The 23,459-nt window shown below is 25.3% G+C and overlaps 1 protein-coding gene across 1 annotated transcript; it reads right to left on the reverse strand.

The window, feature by feature from the left end:
* Window positions 1–699: 699 nt before the first annotated feature.
* Window positions 700–22,629, reverse strand: PmUG01_12051100 (dynein beta chain, putative; the record flags this gene model as incomplete). Its single annotated transcript, XM_029006731.1, has 6 exons — window positions 700–780; window positions 1,137–1,714; window positions 2,080–17,815; window positions 18,107–20,104; window positions 20,283–20,873; window positions 22,033–22,629. 6 exons carry the CDS (start codon window positions 22,627–22,629, stop codon window positions 700–702), a joined length of 19,581 nt encoding a protein of 6,526 aa, XP_028863191.1.
* Window positions 22,630–23,459: the final 830 nt, after the last annotated feature.

A 23,459-nucleotide genomic window follows, 5' to 3' on the forward strand; every position in this document is an offset into this window, starting at 1 on the left:
ATATTCATTATTATTTATACACAACACGAACTCTCTACGAATTTTTCGTTACAAATAGATTTATATATTATGCATATCATATGTTTTTATATTTTTTTATGAACATACGAATGAAAATATAATTTTTAACCGTTCACTGTGTACATATATATATATTTCAGTTATATGTAAATTTTGCAAAAGATTTAGCCTGTTATAGGTTAATATGTTAATCCCCTTAGTCACTCCAAAAGCATAAGGGAAAAAAAAAAAAAAAAAAAAAAGAATATAAATATATTTATTCATATATAATGTATATAAATATTTAAAAAAGAAAAATTTCGTAAAATAATCCAAAAGTATTTGTGTTGATTGCTTTAAAAGGGAAAAGAAATTTTTTTATTCAGGAATTCCCATTACGTAAAATATTGAAATAAAATATTTCAAACGAATAAAGCATTTGTATATTATAAAATTTACGAGCAACAAAAAAATAATAAATTTTCTTTTTTTTTTCATTCAAGTAAACATACTAATAAATTATAAGCGCATCCATTATAGTTTTTTTGTGGAATATTATATTAATATGAGAATAAAAGCACATCTTTTAAAAGGGTTACATTTTACATTGTATGCGCATATCCTTAGATGTTCACATAGAAGTATATGTGCGCATACGTACATATATACTTAAGTTTGTGTATCATTTTTACTTTATTTTTAACACTCATTTGTTAAAAATAAGCGAACTCCGAGTTTACCCCATTCAGATGGATTTTTAGAACCAGTGCGTAATCCAACCTATAAATGAACAAAAAAAAAAAAAAAAAAGAGAAAGATATATTTTTTATTATATCTGTTATATAATTCACATAGACGAATTTGAAGTAAAACAATTTTATAGAAAATACGGGATGTGTACTGAATCGTTTAATTCTTTGTATTTGCAACACCCAATTGAGATTCATTAAACGCATTCCGGTGAAACAATATTTTTGTAAAAGTGTAAACTGATGTATATATTTATTGGTAATATTGCATGTAACATAGGTATATATTACATTTATATTCATATTTTCTTAATATCAACTATTTTAAAGTCAGCCACACATATGTATTAAAACGCATATGTACAAAAAAATAAGACGGAAAAGTACCTGAATCAAATAGTTCTCGTTAATATCAGTGACATTCTTTTCTTGACACATATATAGAGGGCAATTATATATGTCATTGTCTTTGTCGTTTTTATTTTTTTTTTTTAACACAACTTTAAGATAAACTATTGGAATAATAAAGTATAAATTATTATTGTCCATTTCGATTAATGTCTGACTTATAAAATCCCATTTTGCACCTTGCAGAATTAAATTCTTTATATAAATACCTTCATCAATACTACGACTTTTTATCTTAGCTTCATCGGACTTGCTTATAGATGTACATTCGAACGTTACTAATTCATGACTAGCTTCGTTCTTTTTAGAATATTCATGTAAAATATATTTTAAAACACTCTTGGGGTTACAAAAACCTCCCAGCCAATGAATTTGTAAGTTCCCATGAATACACCACTCATTTAATTGATCTATTCGTTCATTTAAGTCTTGGAAAAAATCAAGGAGTCTTCTTTTTGAAACATAAAACGTCTTCCATGATTCAGGAACTAGTTCATCACTTAAGTATCTTATAATTTCGTAGATTTTTTTATTTATGACTATTTCTCCTTTTAAAGCTGCATCGTTTAGTAAATAGGTATGAATAAATATCGATATGCATGAAAATGACAAATTTACATGCTACTTTTTTTTTTCATGTGTATAAGCTTAGACAATTGCAACATGTTTGTAGCAGTGGTGCAATGTGTTTCTCATGCCAGTACCGTTACTGCTAGTGTTGCTTCTACCGTTACTGCTACCATTACTACTACCATTACTACTGCCATTACTGCTGCCATTACTACTACCATTACTACTGCCATTACTACTACCATTACTACTGCCATTACTGCTGCCATTACTACTACCGTTACTGCTACCATTACTACTAGTACTGCTAATCTCACCACTGGTGCTGTTTTATTTTTTTCTGAGGTCTTACCGCATTGAACCTTGTTGAGGGAACTGCGAATTTTCCTTAGAGCTAAATTGTGCTTGTATATTTCTTGATACATCAGATTTACGTAAATGTACTGCTCTTGAATATATTGCTTCTTCATTAATTCGTCTATATATATTTCATGAGGTAAGTTTTTCAGTAACGTTTTAGTGAAAGAATAGACTTCTTTTTCATTAATATTGTAAGAAGTAGTGTTCTGAAAATGATATTGATTTAAGTGCAACGAGTTTACGTGAAATAATAATGTAATAATTTCTTCAGATGCAAGGGAATTGAATGGGATTTCGGAGTATGGTTTCTGACCAAATATTTCTACATTATCATTATGTGGAATTTCCTTGAGATAATTACTTAGAAGCTTTTCATTACTAATGTCACTAGGTATGTAATAATTTATGGAGCTAGAAAAAATATATTTTCCTTTAAATATATTGTTGTTAAAAAATTCTTTTGCATATATATTTAACAGTTCCTTATCAAAAAAATCAATAATTTTGGAACCATATATTATATCACAAATGTAATAATGGAAATAAGGCCAATATATTTCCTTTACATTTTTATTAAAAAATATTTCTGAAATATACTTACTAAATATCACATCCTTATCACTAAAAAAATAATTCTCGCTATTCCATCCTAAATTATAAAACTTCTTTCTGTTGTTTAAAATTGAGTGAAACCAAAATAAACATAGCATTAACTTTTTATACTTAATTAACTGAATATTTTTATTTTCTTCTAATGCCCATTGTTCTTTAAATAATATAGAAATACTCTTTTTTATATTATGGGCTTCCTCTAAAATAACAATAATACTTTTTTGTAATAAAGAAGATGGAAATTTTTCATTAGGCAGAGAAGATAAAAACAGACGAAATTTTGGATGAACCCTTAGTTTTCTATTATTTCTTTTTAATAATAAATGATTCAAATTATCCACATATAAATTACTGTATTCTTCGTCTATCAATGCATTATAGCATTCTACACTTTCTACATGATCACCGCTCTCTAAAGAAATGATTTCCTGTCTTTTTACATTTTTAATTATTTTATCTTCATTCGATTTTTGCTCTTTTGTTATCTCCTCCTGCGCTTCTATTACTATATTTTGCTTATTACTTGAAATTTTTTTATATTTTTCTTCTACCTTTTTGTTTTTCTCATTGTATATTGATGTAACTTCTTCCCCTTTTCTCCTTTCTTCTGCTATATTTGCTTGGACATATAAAGGATTTGGTGGATCATGTGCATCAAATTTCATTTCATCAGAACTAGTATTAAATAATGAACAAGAAGTAGTACTCGCACTGAACACATTTTCAATTATTTTTGTTAATTTTTGTAATTTTTCTATAGAATTGTGTAAATTTGATATAAAAAGAACGTGCCCATTTTCCATTGCATCTATAAGATAATTATATATGAAATTAATATTTTGATTTGTTAAGGTTAAATTTTTAAGCTTCTGATTATTATCACGAGCATAGTTATATACATATTGAAAAGGATCATAGTTGTGCTTATAAATAATAGTTAGTGGTTCAATATTTTTAGAAGGACCTAAGATGTATTCAAAATTCATGTGATCTACATCTATATCATTATAGGAAATATTAGCATAAACTAAATTTTCTATAGCCTTATTTAATCTATCAGGTCTTAAAATTTTAATTATAATTAATTTTTGGAAAGAATTTAAATTGAATTCCCATTCATCTGGTAGTACATAATTTTCTACTTCTAAGAAATTAAACCATCTTCTCCATTCTCTAATTGATTTAATGAAAGAATTAATGAAACCTTCAAAGTTTTTCAATTTTTCAATATCTAATAAATATCTCCATTTTTCGTCGCTAATCCAATCATTCCCTGGATTAAGGACTTCTAAAGCTTTCTCCTCGTTTGCTGTAGTATCATTATTATAATTCGTGTTACTAAATTCTGAAAAGTCATTACTATCAAGTTCCATATACTCATCTGATAATTTATCATTGGAATTATATTTCTTCTTCGAGTTCTTCCTTTTCCTTTTATTGTTGATTGTGTTAGTATTACATTTTGGTTGATCAACCTCCCCAACATTAATATTCTTCTTCTCTTGGAAGTTCCTTTTTTTTCCTAATTCAAATTCATCATTTTTTATGTCAACATTATCATAATATTCTCCTTCGTCTTGTTCACTACCATTTGCATTATCTTCATTATCACCTCCATTATTGTCATTGTAATTGTCATTATTATTATCATTGTCATTATCATTATCATCGGCTTCATTATCATCACTTTCAATTTCTTCCGCATCATAATAATCGTCTTCTTCATCTCCATCCTCCTCCTGATCCTCCTCCTCATTTTCATTATTATTAACTCGTTCATCATCTACATAGTTGTAAGAATCAGAAATATTTTTCCCTATTTCTTGCTCATTTTTATTATCCTTTGCACCACTATGCTTTTTCTTTTTTTTCTTACTAATATATATTTTTTTTCTTTTATGATAAGCACTTCGCTTATCATTTGCAGCATAATTATCTTTTTCATCTGCCATATATATCTTCAAATACTTTGTGTGCACATTTTCATTGTTATTTTGAACCCCAAATATAAAAAAATTGTAGTCCTCTTGAGATATTTTATTTTCGAAAACCATAATCTTGCATAAGGAATAAAAAATAAAAAATAAATGATGCTTACTTGCTAAGGAGATCTTGGTATATTTTAGAAATTCGTAAAAGTAGCTATTAAATAATATTTCTTGTCTTTCAACTGGTGAAGAAGATACTGCTGTGTTATTTTTTTTAAAATTAGATATATGATACGTAAAAAAGGAGATAAAATTTTCTAAGGAAAACTGATAATAATTATTTACATATTTCAAATCATTTAAAATGGTAAATAGTATAGATGCTTTTTTTGCTAAAGGTTTGAAAACATTCTTGTTCATGTTCATTCTGCTAAGTGTGTCATTTATTTCTTCCAAATATCCGTTCTTTTCATCTATTTCTAATTTAGATTTTAAAAGAATATTAATCAAATTATCATCTTCCGTAATTTTATTTTCACTTTTAGTTATATGTTCTAGAATGTTGTTCTCTAATTTTATTATTTCCTTTTTAACTTGAACAAGACGCATTAGACATTCTTTATTTTCATATCCTAAATTCTTCTGTTCATTCATTACAATAACGTTTAATAGAATATTGTCCAAAGATTCTTTGTTTAATTTAAATACAATAACGCTAGTCAAGGTGTAAAATAATCTATCTAAATCGAAGCAGTTCTTATTAGAAACTAAAAATAATTTAAAGTTTTTGTGAATACTTATATTATTTAGTAGCTCCAACTTCATACAATATATTTTTTCTTCGTAAGACATCTTACTATTACTACTATTACTATTATTATTATTACTATTATTACTGGTATTATTAATGGCATTATTATTGGTATTATTATTGGTATTATTATTGGTATTATTACTGGTGTTATTATTGGTATTATGACTGGTATTATTACTGGTGTTATTACTGGTATTATTACCAGCGCAATTGCTACACATCTTTTTCTTTCTATTTATGTACTTTTTTATTAACAAGTCATTTGTAGAATAATGCACCCTCATATCAAGTAGACAATTGTTTTCTTTATCTAAAACAAATTTATTATACCTCTTAATTGTTAAGAGTAATATATCTTCCAGTTCATTAATATAATTTATCAATAAAGCCGTTCCTTTATTCATACAGTATATAATTTTATAAAATATATCTGAAGAATGAAAATCTGAAATTTGTAATATTTTGTCACTATTATTGTAACTTCTCTTTATCCAGTTGGCTACCTGATAATGAGGATCAACTATTAAAGTAGCACTGAAATTATTATTAATAAGTATAGAATTTTCTTTCATATATATATCATTTGATAAAAAGTTAATATTAAATTCTAAGGATTGAATTGGATCAATAAAATAATCAACTACATTAAAATTTGAGTTAACAAAAATATTATTTTTTACTAATAAATTTATACAAGTATCATAAATTAAATATTTCCTATCTTCATAATTTAATAAACCGGTGTACACCAGAAAAAAAGAAGATAAAATAGATTCACCATAAATACACTTTTTAATACGCTCATTATCTTTAACATACTTTTCCCATCTATTTTTTTCATCCATTAAATTAAAAAATATTTTTTCCACATTTTCAATTCGTACACATGATTCCTCATATGATTTACTCAACTCATTACTTGTTTTTGTACTTTCATTATGTTGTTCTTGTAAATGTAATAATGTTTTCTCAATTTCATTCAGTTGTTCCATTGCCACTTGCAATTCTTTTCTATTCTCACTTAGTAGCTCTTCAGCTAATTTTAATCTTAATCTTTTAGGTGCCACTTCCCTATAGACTTCTGCGTACATTTTCAATGCATGTACCCACATACACAAAGCACCTGTAGCGGAAGAAACTTTTTTTACTGCTTTTGGTGAATATATGGGGTTTTTTGTAAATTTTTCAATTTTTTTTAATGTTTTATCTGAAATAGAGTCTTTGTCAAATGATTTTAATTTACTTAAAAAATTTGCTTCACCTAGTTCAATTTTTGCTTGTTCCCAACTAGGGGTTTTATTTAAAATGATCATGACTATTGACAAAGTTTGCATAACTACGTCAGGTGGTTTTGTGTAAGCCTTTACTTCTGAAATACTTTTTTTGTCTAATTGTTCTAAAGATTGTGTAGCAACTTCTAGATCAGGTATAGCGTTTTGTAAATCTTTTCTTGCATCCTCAGCTAACTTTTGAGTTTCTATTTCCACATTCGATATTCTGATGTTATCTTCTTGAATTTTTATTTTCTTTTCATTAGATTCTATTTTTTTTTCTTCTATTTCTTTTAATAGTTGTGCACATTCTGTTTGTTTTTTAGATATATTTTCTTTTTGAAGACTCAGTTGAATTTGCATTTCTTCAATTTCATTTCTCGCATCAGCTAATTTGCTTAGTGCTATATTAATTTTCTTCTCTTGATTATTCATTTCTTCTGATTTCTTTTTGTATATGTATTCGAAAATTTTCAAAAATTTTAAAAAATGTTTAAAGTTAATGTATTTCTGTATGTTAAGTTTATCCTCTACTATTTTAGAATTTTTTATGTATTTAATATAATTTTCTTCATCTTCCTCATTTTTGTTTTCTCCTTCTATTGTATTTTCCTCTGTTCCATCACTAATAGTTTTTTTACTTTGCATGATACTTTTTGTTTGATTAGAATGTATATTGCAACTTTCTTTTGTATTTATTTGTAGACTATTATTTATCTGCATATATTGTTTGCTATCACTTAATTGTGTATTCTTCGACTTAATCGTTGTGTGATTCACTTCGTATTTTTTATTTTTTTCCTCTTGTTTAGGTATGTTGTTTTTTTTTTCATTTATATTTTTATATGGATAGTTTTTACTACTATCCATATGTGTAAAGAAATCATTTAAAAAAAATTGATTTCCCATTTTCTCCATACTTACCTTTTCTTGGAGATGTAAGAATATTCCTTCAAACATTTTTATTGCTGTGTAATGTAACTTACTAAATACATCAATATTTAAGTTATTTATTTTAAGTGTCTCTTGAGCAATTATATTATAGGAGGTATTTTTCCAAGGGAAGAAATAATTTACTGTGGAATTTTTTAATATAACACTGTACTCATTAGATATTTTTCTAAACATTTTACTCTTTAGAGAAGTAAACAGAACATAATGATAATTTCTTTTAATTAGCTCTTCAACCATTTCATTTAGGGTATCAAAATGTTTAAAGCCTATTTCGTTTTGTAGGAATATATTTTTTAAATATGCTATTTCTTCACTATTAAAAATATTTATTAAATTCTCATTATTATACAGCTCATGTAAAAATTCTAAAATATCATCATTCATATTATCATCTAAGTAGTAAAGAACACATCTTTTCTCGTTCTTGTAGCAGTTAAAAATTGCATCCTTAAATTTTTTTATAAAATAGTTGCATTTTAATTTTTCTACTACTGAAATATTATTACTATAATTTAAGGAATTTATATTTAATTTACTTGAATCTTCCTTTTCTACATTTAATTTATTCCATTCCCTATTTTCATTTAGCATTCTATCATTCAAATTTCTGTTTTTATACTTCCTTCCATTCGGCTTATCATTATTGAAATTGTCTAAATCTGCTTTTTTACTCAAATGTTCTTCCTGCAGCTCTTCATGTTCTCCTACTTCGATTGTTTTGTTCCTTCTGTTTTGTTCAATCATTTTATTTCCATGATCTGTCACTTCTATATTTATTTTATCCTTTTTTCCAGATAGTACACTCATTTCGATTGCTTCATTCACTTCAATTGCTTCATTCACTTCAATTGCTTCATTCACTTCAATTGCTTCATTCACTTCAATTGCTTCATTCACTTCAATTGCTTCATTCACTTCTATTGCTTCATTCACTTCTATTGCTTCATTCACTTCTATTGCTTCATTCACTTCCATTGCTTTATTCATTTCTGTTTCTTTATTCATTTCTGTTGCTTCCTCATTACTCTTTCCGTTTTTCGAAGAACTCATATAATTAACGATTGAAATTTCCTTCATGGAATGATCCTTATTAAACACATCATCTAGAATTGCACGTTGCTCTTCAGGTTTAACCAAATTTGCATTTCCATAATATAAATTCTTAATAACGCTAATTTTAATTTGATATATAAAACATGCGATTAAGCAACAAGTAAATTTTCCCGATTCACTGTCACCAATAGAGATAAAATGTTCATTTTCGAAAAGAAAAATTCTAGAAAATTTACAAATATTTAACATAGCTTCTTTAAATAATATGAAGTTTATAGGAGTATTTATGTTATTAAAATCATTATCATTTTTATTTACTAATATTTCTATTTCCTTTGATACTTTTTGCGATATATCTAAATAAGCTCCCACAGCCCCTTTTAAGTCGTTAGTATTATAATTTGCATTATCATTTGTGTTACCATTTATGTTGTCATTCGAACCTACATTATTTTCGCTGTGATTTATTTCACTTCTGAACATTTCGTATATGCTGTTTTCTGTTAAGTTCTTTTGTCCATTCATTAATAGAAAACCTTTTTTTTCCTCATCAGGAGAATCAACAACCATATTATAACTTTTGAAATACTCTTTTTTCTTCTTATCATAATTACAGACAACAAATGTATTATAAGAGGATATAACGTTTTTGAAAAATTCCATTAAAACATTTTCATTAAACACTGGTTGGTAGAAGAAATAGGGGTTTTCATTTTTTGTGTCATGGAAATTGTAAGAGCAAAAGTAAAAGTTTTTTTTATTAGGAAACAAATGATTATACACAACATAAAACTTTTTATGTAAAATATTTTTTAAAATATTTTTAAACTTTTTCTTTTCAGTTTTTAAAATTAATTGATCACTTATAGCTCGAAAGCATTCATTACACCATAATCTTAATACACTTTCTTTTTCTTCATATATAGGAGCTTCTGACAAATATATACCTTTAATTATTTTAAATATGTGCTTTAAATGAAAAAAGTAGTGATAGCAATTTAAATTTGCCTTAAAATATTTTGCTGTATCAAAAAATAATCGAACAGTTGCCAAGGAAAGGGGTTCTGACAAATTCTTTATGACTTCATGAAAATTAGAAAATTTATGTCTTAAGAAAACATGAAATGTATTCTTTATAACTACTTCATCCATTTCATTTAAATGAACAATATGCAATCTGTTTATTAGTTTTCTATTAAATGATGAAATGTATTTTTTATTATTTCCATATATTAAAAAGAAAAATAAATTCTCCACATTTTTTACAGAACCGTTGTCTCTGTTATAGTACATATTATAGTCGATAAATTGGTTGAGAAATTCTAAAATGCTTGTATTGGGGGCTGACTTATCGTGATAATTAAGATTGCTTTTGCAGCTGTTATAACTGTTATTTTTCGACTCATATTTTATGTCATAGTTAAAATCAAACAATAATTTGTTAGTAGAAGTAGTAGTAGAATTAAGGCCGTTAAAATAAGAATTATCATATTTTTGAAGACTATTTAAATCATCTAAAATAAAATATAGAGACCTCTTATTTCCTATTGGCTTATAAATATTTCTGCATTTCTTTTCTACATTCATTTCAATTTTTTTTTCTAGTTTGTTCGAGTTATATAATTTTGAGATGAAGATATAATAACTTGATATATCTTCTTTAATATATGGTAATATATTGTACTTCATAAAAAAGGTTTTTCCACTAAATTTATTTCCTATTAGTAGTATATTCTTTTTGTTATACATTAATATGTTAATAATATTTTTTTTTCTCAAAGATTCTACATTGTCTACATATATATTGTCATTAAATTTCTGTTGAAAATATTTTTGTTGTTTTGTTTTTTGCATGTTGTTTTCACCTATATTTTTCTTTTGATTATAGATATCTTTTAACGATGATTTATTATAGCTTTGAATAAAATTGTGGTTGAGGACGTTATACTCATCATTATCAACATTGTAATTATTGTTATTATTATTACAGTTATTATTATTCTTATTGTTATTTCTTTTCTCATCCGGGAATTTATTTTTACCATTTTTAATATTTCTATAGGATAATATATTATCAGAAAAATTATTATTTGAAAAGCTGTTATCCGAAAAATAATTGTTGGACATATTTTTACTGTAACTGTTAAAAGCAGTAGAATCAAGATAGTTGTTATTCGAATAAATATTATGCTCGGAATAATTACTAAACATATGGTAATTGTCTAACATGTTCATATCATTTATACTGTTTTCATTAGATGACATAAAATTGGAATGATATGTTTGGTACACATTGTTTAAGGTATCTTTATTATTACTATCACTAAACAGATTATTATAATTAATTGTGTATTTGTTAAAATTTTTGCTAAATTGTAAATTACTATTCAAGAAAATTTTATTAAAATTAGTTTCTTGGTTTAACGTTTCATTCAACTGGTTTGCGCTCACATTCATATATTTCATATTACTATCGTTTTTACTAAAATTGTAATTTTCATAAGAAAAAAAATTTTCTTTCACATTTGGAAGAAAATTATGGTTAGTTGTAATTAATTCGTCCCACAAAACCCAGCTGAAATTGTTTTTACTTATTGTGTAATCAAAAATAGTGTTCAAATGTGGAAAGGTACTATCTATACTTTTAATTAAATGATCTAGTAATTCCTTACTTTTAGGGCATAAAATATTAGAAAAAGTGTATATAATAGATTGAAGAAATAATTTTTCTAAGCAAAGGGAAGGGTTCATATTTCTTGGAAAATTTTTATCATATAAATTACATAACATATCGTAAAGTTGACAAATAGATATTATAATATTTGCATCACTTACATCAATAATTAAATTAAATTTATTTTTCTTAGAATTCATTATTTTTTTAATATACTTATTAAAAAATCCTTGAACCAAATTTTTTTCTTCTAAACTGAAGAAATTATTTTGTAAATAGCTATCGATGATCCATTCAAAGTTAAACTCTTCCTCATTCATATAAACTATTTTAGATCTACTAATAAAAGACGGAGTACAATTTTTCAAATTTTCTATTTCAAAAAATATAAATACGTTATCTGTATATTTTAATCTATTTCCATTTATAAATGTTAACACCTTATTTTCATCTAACAAAGAATGTAACGGTTCAGCTGTTAATGTATCTATAGGCCCATCTAAAATTAGCCATTTTTCATTGGGGGTATTATCATCAAATAACTTTTTCATTATTAATGAAAATATACCATCTTCATAAATTTCTTTCTCAAAGTTATAGTAACCATACAATTTCCTTAAGTCAGTGGACATGGGATTAAAAACTGTTATATCAATAGAATTATTATTCATGTCTGTACTATGTTTATTTTTATTTGAAAAATCGAGCAATGTTCCAGAAGAATTTTTACTTTGTATAGAATGGGTACTACTTATTTTACTCAATTTTTTCGTAGCTATATTATTTGTAATCATATTTGCATTCCCTTGGTTCTTATATTTGTTGTAGAACAAATTATTAGGGTACAACAAATTATAACTCTCATATGTTCCTTTATTTGCCATTTGCGAATGTGTAGGTATGATGCTTATTTTATTTGAGTTTGCATAATCATCATTGTAATTATTTAATTTATTTTTATTAATATCAGAATCGTGCTCATACGAATTGTTATAATTACCTTTATGTAACAACATTGCGTCATAGCTTTCTTCCTCTGCGGTAATGTCAGTAGCACTAGTAACAGTAGAAGTACCTGTTGTTTTTGTAGAACTTACTATTATCTTTGCGCTTTTCAGAATTTCGCAGAAATGCTTAAAAATATTTATGATACTAGTTTTACCGGTGCATGATTTTCCCACCAAGACAATTCCTTTGTTTGTTTTTTTTATTTTATGCAATTTTAATATGCTTTTTATATAATAATCATTTATTGTGTATCCCATATTTTTCATTATACCTGTAATTATTTTAACAGATGCATCATTATTTTTATTTTTTGCTTGTTTATTTTTTACTAATGGAAATAATTCTTTCAGAAATCTGTAAAATATATGTAAGTCATCTTTTAATAACTTTGATTCATTGGCTTCTACCAAAGCATCATATATAATCTCTTCTTCATTTTTTGTTCTACTATTAACTGTAAAATCTTCTGACACTAAATTAAGAAACTTTTTCATTTCCCTTAAATCAATTATATATTGTTTTTGCTTAGATAAAAATTCATATAGCAAACTGTAACATACATTAATTTTCTTTGATAACTTTTTTGCATTTTTAAAACCTATAGAAGTTAAAGAGAATTGACATATTAGATAAAAATTTGGTAATTTAAAACAAAATTCTTGAATAACGTTGTTATAATTTTCCAGCGAATATATACAGTTGTCATTTTTCTTGCACAGTGTTAAATATATGGAGCAAGTGTTCTTTATTTTAATACGTTGTCCTTCAAAAAAAGCGCATTTGTTATTACTCATCCTGTTATTACTAGCTCTGTTGTTCACGCTGCTAGTTTCAGTAACATAAACATCTTTTGCCTCATTATATTCAGATGATTTATTAAAGCAGCTCTTGTCAGTGATCTTCGTGCTCTCATCTTCGTATTTGCTTTTTGATTCGATATTATTATTATTTATATCGTTCCTTTGAGCTGTACTGTTAGGTTCATTTGAATGCTCGTTTGTAAAATTAGGTGTGTTCTTTTTTTTTTCTAAAAAAGACAGTTCATTGTAGTCGTTACAAAATGTGCCAAACGAATTAGTAGTCATATTATTTTCATCATTACATAATTTCCATTTTGACTTATGGTGGTAGGAAGAGATGTTTTCATAATCTGCATATCTAGGTTCATCACCATCATTACTATTACTACTATTATTAAATGCAAATTTTTGTAAAATATGTTTGATACATCTAAATTGCTCTACAATTATGACAATAACATTTTCATCTATTCTATTAAATTCATCAAAACAGCACCAAAATCCAGATTGTAATATACCAGATAAAATATTTCCTATATATTTTGTAGTATTATTATTATTGCAATTAATTGAAATAATATTAGTACCAAACATTTTTGAAAAATCTTTAATCGTCTCACTTTTGCCAACTCCTGTTTCTCCTTTTATAGCACTTACATAAAAATTATCTAAAGAAAATAAACAAGAATAAAAGCATTTTTCGGTTAATGGTGTAATAACTAACCTAGTAGTGTTTCCTTGATATTCGTAACAATACTTTCTTTTATTATTAAAATATTGTAAATATAATGTCATGGATTTGTTTAGCATTAAATTTATAGTTTTAAGATATTTAAGTTGTTTGTTATTTTTATTAGTTAAATCCAAGGTATTTATATCATCAGTTTTGTTCATATCTTTTACAATTGTATTATCACCTTCACCTAGTATATGATCTTTTATCGACTTTTTCCTTTTCATTAAAATTCCTCTCTTTGCTACTCTTGATACATTCGCCTCTTTTTCTTTGTCTTTTTCTTCACGATAGTCAATACTGCGTTTTTCCTGTTCTTCATCGGCCTCAAAGTTTTCGTTCTTTTTAACGTCTTTATCCGGATCAAGATAATTCTCTCTATCAATATCCTCTTCTATGTCATTATCCTCTTCTATGTCAATATACTCTTCTATGTTAAAATCCTCTTCTTCGTCAATATCTTCCTCTATGTCAGTATCAATCTGTTTGTCAATATCCTCCTCTATGTAAAAATCGTCCTCATTATCAGTATCTTCCTCTCTGTCTATATCCTCCTCTATGTAAAAATCCTTACACTTTTCCAAGTCATCTTCCTTTTCTTCATCTTCTCCTTTTTCTGTATTATTTCCTACATCCTGGTCTTCATTTAGACTGTCATCTTTATATTCGCATTGCTCTTTATTGCATTTCTTTTCCTTTTGTTTTTTCCCCTCTTCCTTCTCCTTTTGCTCAACATCCTTCTCACATGAGTTTTTTTTACCATTTGGGTGTAAACTATTTTTCTTGATAGAATTTATTATTTGCTTAACACTTTTCCCATTTGGTGTTATACTTTTTTTGTTCCTTGTATTTGAATTAGTGAAATCCTTATTTCCATTTTTATTTTCATTAGATTTTTTCTGTTTCTCATTCTCCTCTTTTTTAGTGACATTACTTTTACCATTCATTAATTTTGTAGATGAAAAATCCTCTATTTTCTTTTTTTTTTTTTCCCCTTTATCTTTTGTACTTATTGTATTATTAGCTTCATTTACAATTTTTCCATTTAATAAGTCTTGATCTAATAATTCATTTCTACTACTACTCTTTTTATAAATGTTATTTGTTTGATTTTCTACAAGCACATGGTCACTTTTCTCAAGCAAATCAGTGCATGATAATAATGTATTTTGAAAATTCAAACTTTCATTATTTTCATCTTCGGATAAAATATATTTCAGCTGACATATCCATAAAAAATTATCATTGCATTCCATTTTGTTTTTTATCAATTTTTCTGCAACATCTTTATAATAACTTTCTAGCATTATGAGTGTAGTGATTTTTATATAATTTTTTTTATCTTTTATAGTTTTTACTAACTCCGTTAAAAATAGTAATTCCTTGTGATTTTCATTTTTCATTTGATTTACAAAAATGTGTGATCCTTTGTTAATTTGTATTAGAAAATATTCATAATCATTTGTGAAATTTATGCATTTACTCGCTAGAACTAACTGCTGCGGATTATTCAAAATCCAGTTTTTAAAATTTTTTTCCTTTAATTGTAGTTGCACATTTACTAAGTCTACTTTCAAAGTCTCATATATATTTTCTTCTAATTTATTTAATATAATAGTGGATGACTCATAATTTAGTTGCATCTTCTTTTGAAGCTTTATTTTTTCTCCATATTGAGAATAAATATAAATGTCAAAGTAGGACGAAGAGTTAATGATCATATCTGAAGTAAAGTAATTGTTATGTTCATTTGTTATAGCATTTTCTTCATCTTTTTGTCCTCTTTCTTTGTTAATTAATTTATCGTTGTTGTAGAAATTAGATGAATTTTTGGCATTCTTTTTAGTTGCAAAACCTGTTGTATAATTATTTTGATGATTATTGTAATTATATTCGTTCACAGAAATGCACTTTGAGTTATTTTTCTGAAAATAAATTTTTTTTTCAGATAAGACAAAATCGATTGAATGGATAGAGGAAAAAATTTTTTCGATCTTCTTTTTTAGCATCATAGGATTTTTGTGTATTCCCAATATTTCCAAAATTTCTTTATTAGACAAAAAGTAAAATCGAGGAAAAGAACTCTTTTTTTTTTCCAAGTAACTTTCTAAAGATTTTTCAATAAAATTTAGCTGTTTTTGTATTTGTAAAAAAATATGTACATTATCATTGTTATTAATTTTTTCCAATATATACGAATTCTCAAAACTTTTGACAACCTTAATAAATCTTTGATTACATACATTGTATTCTTCATGTATTTTTTTTAATTCTTCTTTCATTTCTTCTGAACAGGATAAGATAGATTTTATATATTCGTTTTTGTTCTGTATAAAATAAATAATTTCTAAATTGTCGTACAGATTTCCTAATATGCCTTCCCATTTTTCTGTCTTTTTTAAAAAATTTATATCAAAGTTGTAAACTTTTATATTATTTAATAAGAACAAGTCCTCATTAATATTATTAAAAATGTTATCTGTATCTTGAATCAAAAAAGAAGATTTATTATTCTTCACTGATAGTTTCATATTTTCGTATTTATTTATTATATTTTTTAGGTTGTTTTCTATAAATAATTCTTTCTCTGCGTTATTATATAAAATCGTTATAAATTTTATTTCTTTATATAACTTATGTTCTATAATATCATTCAATGTTATATTATTAAGATTCCATTGAATATTAGTTTTTAATTCTATTTCTTTAAAATGCCTATATTTCATACATTCATTGGTTAAAATTTCAACAAGATATAAGGAAAATTTTAGTTTACCTACATTATTTTTTAACTCTTTATATATCTCCCAAGTATTTCTTCTTTTTATATTTATTAAAAATAGCTCAAAAATATCTATGAACTGCATTTTTACTTGGTTTAAAAATATTTTGATATTCAAACTTTTCGTATCAGGCACAGCTACTTCCTTTCCCACTTCACATTTTATTTTTTTCTCATTTTTATTATTCGTTAAGCTGGTATTTTCATTTTCATTCATTTTGCTCTCCGCATAATCATTTGACATATATAAGCTCTCATCAAGTGTGTTCTGCTCCTCTAAAAAGCATAGTGTATGGCACAATCTTTGCTTCTTATACTCCTTTATCATTACAATAAGATCGCCTAAAATATCATATAAAAAAAATATATTGATATTTTTAATATAATCAAAAGTGGTATTCCAAAATCGTATCATCTGCCAAATAGATTTTAAGTGACATAAGTCTATTTCCATGTCGTTAATTTGCTCATCACATACATCATCTATATTAAATAAAATTATTTTATGCTTTAAAATATTTTGAGCATCTTTAATGTTTTTCAATTCCTCTTCATAAAAGCTAATCATATTCAGAACATCATCAGGGTTATTATCTATACTTATTGGCATTTCCTTATAGAAAACCAATTTTTTTTTCTGCCATAATTTATTAAACTCATTGTATGAATTTTTAACTTCGTTCTTCATTTTTTCTTTCGCGTCTAAGTACATTGTTTTGCTTTCTACTAGTAAAGCTTCAAATTTTCCAGATAAGGTTGATGCCGTTTTTAATTTCATGATTTCATCTTCTTTTAACTCACCTTTCAATTCTATTAGTTTTAAATAATCAGCCTCCAATTTATCTAACTCCATTTTATGTTTCATATAATTCTTATTGCAATGTTCTAATAACGAGTTATGTTCTTTTAGATCATTTATGTCGACCGCTGATTTTAGTAAATTTGTGCTATTTTCTTTAAAGAAGGTGTATAATTCATTTAGCTTTTTTCCACACTTCTCACTGATATAGTCCAAAAATAGGTTTTTGTATTTACTAAAATCGGACAGTAGCTCTTCCTTTAGTGTACTCAAGTTTATTTCTATAAACAAAATGATTTCCTGTAAAACCGAAAAAGAAAAAAAAAAAAAGGTATGGGGAGTACAGAGGATGAAGGAACAGCAAAACAGATTAAAAAAAATACAAGATTAAACTAAATTGCTCCTACTAATTTTTTTTTTTTTTTTTGATTTAAAAGACAGGGTTAAATTAATGCCGTTGAGGGAAATTGAGTAAACTAGTGCTGCAATATTCAAAAATGTGTTTTGCGTTATTTTATTATTTCACTGTTTTACTGTTTTATTTATTATTTTCGTTTTTTTTTTTTTTCTCTCCTCTCCTCTCGTGCATACCTTGTCAATGTCCTGCTTGATATTTTCCTCTAAATTTTTGAAGACATTTATTTGGTTATAAACATACTTCATCGTGTCCTCGGCAGAATGCAAGTTACTTAACAGCTCAGTTTCATTTAAGCTCAAAAGTTTTAAGTTATAATGCCTTAGCCACTTAATCTTTTCCTTCAATTTTTCCATAAAATTAGCATATATATTATTTATTTGACTTAGTAATTTAGTACATTGATTACTGTTGTCATTTTTTTTCATCTGGTTATCTTTGACATCATTCAGCTGATCCTTGTCATTAGCATTAGTGGTATTAAAAGCAAAAGCTAATTTTTTTTTTACTTGTTTTTGTCTATTTTTAAATATAATAACACTAAATTTTGGAAAGGTAAAAAATATGTCTGATGCTTTTTTATAAATTTCATCTGCAAGATTTTTTGCAGACTGATGTGAGAAGTCATATATCAGTTCTTTATTTTTATTTAATTTTATATAAATTTTAAATAGTGGATAATTCTCCACTTCATCATTACTAATTTTATCGGTCAATAATTTACAGTAATTATATAGAGAAACTTTTACAGATATAAAATATTTTTCTTGAAAATTTCTTTCAATATTCACTATATAGCTCTTAAAAGAGTTCAAGCTTTTTGTAGAATATTTTTCAATATATACAAGTATTTCTTTCAAAATTTTTATAATATTTGTATGTTTATCTCTTAATATACTCCTTATTCCTTCTATGTTTATATTTTGTTCTTCTTCAAACTCTTCCAAGGTATAGGTTCTTTTTTCATCAATGGCAATTATAGATATCTTTTCTATCTCATTTAATATGTCTTTTATTTTTTCATCGTTAACTTTAAAAGCTGCAATTATAGTTTTGATGTTAATACACTCATTAAGGAAATTAAATAGAACATTCAATTTTATATTGTCCTTATTCCAGTTGTATTTAAATACAGTATTTTCAATATTATTATATATATTTCTCAAAACATATTCGAATATTTTATGTTGATCGGTATTTAGCATTATACAGATATTGTTATAATTTCTTACTAGTCTATTTACATACTCTTTACATATTTTTAATCTTTCTTCATGAAAAGATATTTCATTAATTACATTGGGTAGAAATATTTGTTCATCTTTTATCTTCAACCAAAAATTAACTTCAGATAAAACCTTTTTAATTTCTATATTGTATGTACTTTCTATATATTTGTCTTTTACTTTTATTAGAATTGAATTATCCAGCAGTGTGTTAACAAGAGAATTGTTCTTCTTGGAGGCGATAGTTTTCAGTTCGTTAATCCACATATTATTAATTTGTTTTATATAAATATTTACAGAATTTTGAAAATTATAATATCTTTCGCAAGCTATTTCTTGTTCTTTTACTTTTGGTATGTAAAAAAGCTTACTTAATTTTTCAAATATTCTATACACTTTTATATTGATATTTTTAGCAAGCATGATACAAGAAGAATGATATTCATATCTTATATTATAAGAAAAGTAATTGAATGGATTATCAAGAAAATTATTAAAATATTTAAAATATGAGTCAATGTATTTAATAAAACTATTCCATATATCTACTATTTTCTTGCTCATAAATGATTTTATATTTTCAGTTACTGCTAAGTTATAAAACTTATCAAATAAAAATATACTGTTTTCAATATTACTAGAATTCTCGAACGATATTTTAATTAAGTTTATAAATATGCTTTCCAACATTTTTATTAATTCTTTGGTTTTTTTAAAATCATTAGTCCATTCATTATTTCTTATACTTAAAATGTTATACTCCAAATTTCGAATGCGATTTAATTCATTGAAGAATGTGGACTCTATATCGTTAAATCCTTTCTTAATTACGTTGTAGTATTCATAGCTAAACGTTTTTATGTCCTCTTCCTTAATACTAAATAAAAATTGTTCGCACGCAAAGCATATCTCCTTAAGGTCTATGCATTTATTCTTGAAGGCGTTAATCTAACAAAAGGTGGAAAGAAAAAATATCGCACGAAAGTATAAATACATATATATATATATATATATACATATTTGTTGTTGTGTGCAGGTGTGTAAAAAATGATCTAACATTCGTACACATAACCTAAACAGTAACATATATAAAAGGCGAATATATTTAAAGCGTTTGAAATGTTACATTAGACAGGTTAATCTGATTCATGATGGATTCAAACGATGCATTCTTTTCTTGCATTTTTCCGAACGATATATTTATCAAATAATCCCAGTAAGAAACAAAATTAATACATTCATCTAGAGTCTCCGATAATTCTATAACTTCTTTGGTGTACATTTTTGAAAGATCAATGTAATTTTGTAAGGATTTAATAAATTCATTTAGTAACAGTGTTATTAAATTGTTTATTTGATCCGAATCCTTATAATATTTTGAAAAGTTAAAAATTAATTTTAACCTACTTACAATTATAGGTAAAATGTTATAAACATTTTCTATACTCTCATTATCTTCTAAACTCCTAAAAGGTTCTTCTAAAATTTTCAGTGCTTTTAGTTTATCTTCTAATTTAGCACATTTTTCTTTTATACTTGCTATTAACGTGTTATACTTTTTTACATTTATGCAATTACTTCTATCTAGGATATTCAAGATACAACTTATTATGTCCAAATTTAATTCTTGCAAGAGGTCTTTTAAAATGCTGTGCTTCTTCTCCACATCTGTTATGTACTCGCACAAGGTTAGGTAGCTTATTTCCTTGTCGTAAATCTGCACACAAGAAAAAAAAGCAGCGCGTTAGGAACGTGTAAAAAAATAAATAAATATATATATATGTATATGTATACATGCATATTCTCGTGCTGGCGGAAAAGTTAGAGAAGTAAAAATTTTTTATTATAGTTTTTCTAGTTCTCGTTTTAATTTCCAACATTGCAGATACGCCTTTTAATACTAATATATAAATAAAAATTTTTAACTACATATTGTTAATCTAAGACATTGTAATATGAGCTTGGGGGTTATAGACACAGTATGGAAATTCTATTTTTGTATTCATGAGTAAAAATAATAATTATTCTAAGTTTTAGTTTAATTATTTTGTTACAATTTAGTTCTACAATAAAGCATACGAAACTGCAACAGAGGCAAGAAAAACGAAAGTTAGAAGTTATATTATTAAATATATGAAATACTATTACTATTCAACAAGAAATAAAAAAACATAATAATAAAATAATAAAATAAAATTCATTTTCTAATTATTAAAATTGCAAAACTGAAAAACTTCAGGCAAGTTATATCACATAAAGTAAAAATCTCTGTATTAAAACTGTTATGTATGAATATAAAATGGAAGAAATTTTATTTTAAAAGAGTAAAATCCAAATGAAGTTAGAGGATGAAGCGAGGGTAGGAGAATATGTTAAACAAAAATGTCTTATTTACAAATTAATAATAGTGAATAATACATTTATCATATATATCATATTATATAATATAATTATGTAAATGCTCTCTTCATTTTTTTCACTTTTTTTACATAATGATCATAAATTATGTTCACATGGAACATGTTAATATTTCTTATGACAAATATAATAAAACTACTATTCACACTTTTAAATAGATTGTAGAATAAATGATATTAGAAATACACTCCTAAAATAATGGTATTTGCATAACTGTTAATTTTTTTCTCTCTAAAATGGGTTTATCAATATTTACAGTACAACTTAATTTGTTCTACTGTTACGTGAACATATAATTCTTTTGCGCAGATATCATTTTACACATAACAATTAAGATTGCATAACTATTTTCACATGTGTTTATCTGCCTATATGCCCATATGATTATCTATTTGTTCACTTGTACATTTTAACATTTGAACATGTGCTTATTTATTTTTTTTTTTTTGGCGCTTTACATTTTTGAACAACTTTTCAATGTCACTTATCCAATGATCCAGTAACTTTTCGAGGAGCTGAATGTAATTTTTATCAGTTGAGAAAAGTTCAATTTGATCCACAGAAATTTTAGGGTAATAAATTAGCTTGTTTTTAGAGAATAGCTGAGTAATATATGTCATAAATTCTACGGTAGTAATGTTAAAATCATTTTGTATATTGATGGGTGAGTTATTTTTCATGTCTAGCATGGGAATAAATACTCTATCCATGAGATTTAAAATATTTTCTTTTATTTCACATTTTACCTTATTATATAAAACTGTGTTATCTATATTTTCATATGTTATTTTTTTACTATTAATTTTTAAAAATATTATATATTCATCAATTGTTTCGTCTATTACTTCGTTAGGAAAATCAAAAGAGAAGCTTAATTTGATGTCATTATAATCTTTTAAATATATAAATAATATTTTGTAATTGACATTATACATCCATTTGTGAACTATCTTATTATAACTATTATTCCATAGATTAGTGAAATTAAATTTTGATAAGCTTATTTTATTCTCTATCCACACACTTATAAAGTCTTCACTTACTTCCTCCTCCATTTTTTCGAATATATTTCTTCTTTTTGAATAAAAATTAGTAAGAATAATTTATGAGCTCACTTTCGGGTAGAGCAAAAAGGGGATATACAAAAGTACATTTTTACATATTTTAAAGCAACGCATGCTGAAATGCACACATCTATATATATATATATATATATACATGTATGCATACATAACAATATTTTTATATGTGTCATAGAAATATAAAATATATGCCGTACGTAATATTTATTTAGCTGTATACACAATAATTGGAAGCCCGAATAAAAAGGAAAAAAGAAAAAAGGACAAAACAACAAATGAATTATAATAAAGAATTTATAAAAATAGGATACAGAGGGAAATATAAGTAAAATAAGCAGAGATCCATGGTGTGATGTATTGACAATGCGTTAATATGAAAATTTAGTAAGAGCAGGAAAAAAATGTAGAAAATAAAATGGGAAAAGATGCTTATTACATTAAAATATAAATAACAGAAGAAAAAGCGTAAATGTTATAGAAGGGAAAATAATTGCGTACCATTTTGTTATAATTATAGTAATATTATAAAATGTGTTTATGCAGCACTATCATTTTATTATTAGTACGATAAATTACTTAAAAGGATAAGGACTTTTATGTGAAACTATTCGTTTATATACTTTTTTCTTTCTACTTTTGCACATAAAAAAAAAAAAAAAAAAAAAAAAAAGTGGATAAGGAAACATTTTAACTTTGTCATCATGAAAAAGCATAGTCGGTGAATACATGAATATTTTACATGAAAAAAATTGAGTAAAATACTACAAAATAGAGTGAAAGTATTGATTGTGTATATAAACCCA

The sequence above is a fragment of the Plasmodium malariae genome (genome assembly GCF_900090045.1).
Source record: "Plasmodium malariae genome assembly, chromosome: 12".
Lineage (NCBI taxonomy): Eukaryota > Apicomplexa > Aconoidasida > Haemosporida > Plasmodiidae > Plasmodium > Plasmodium malariae.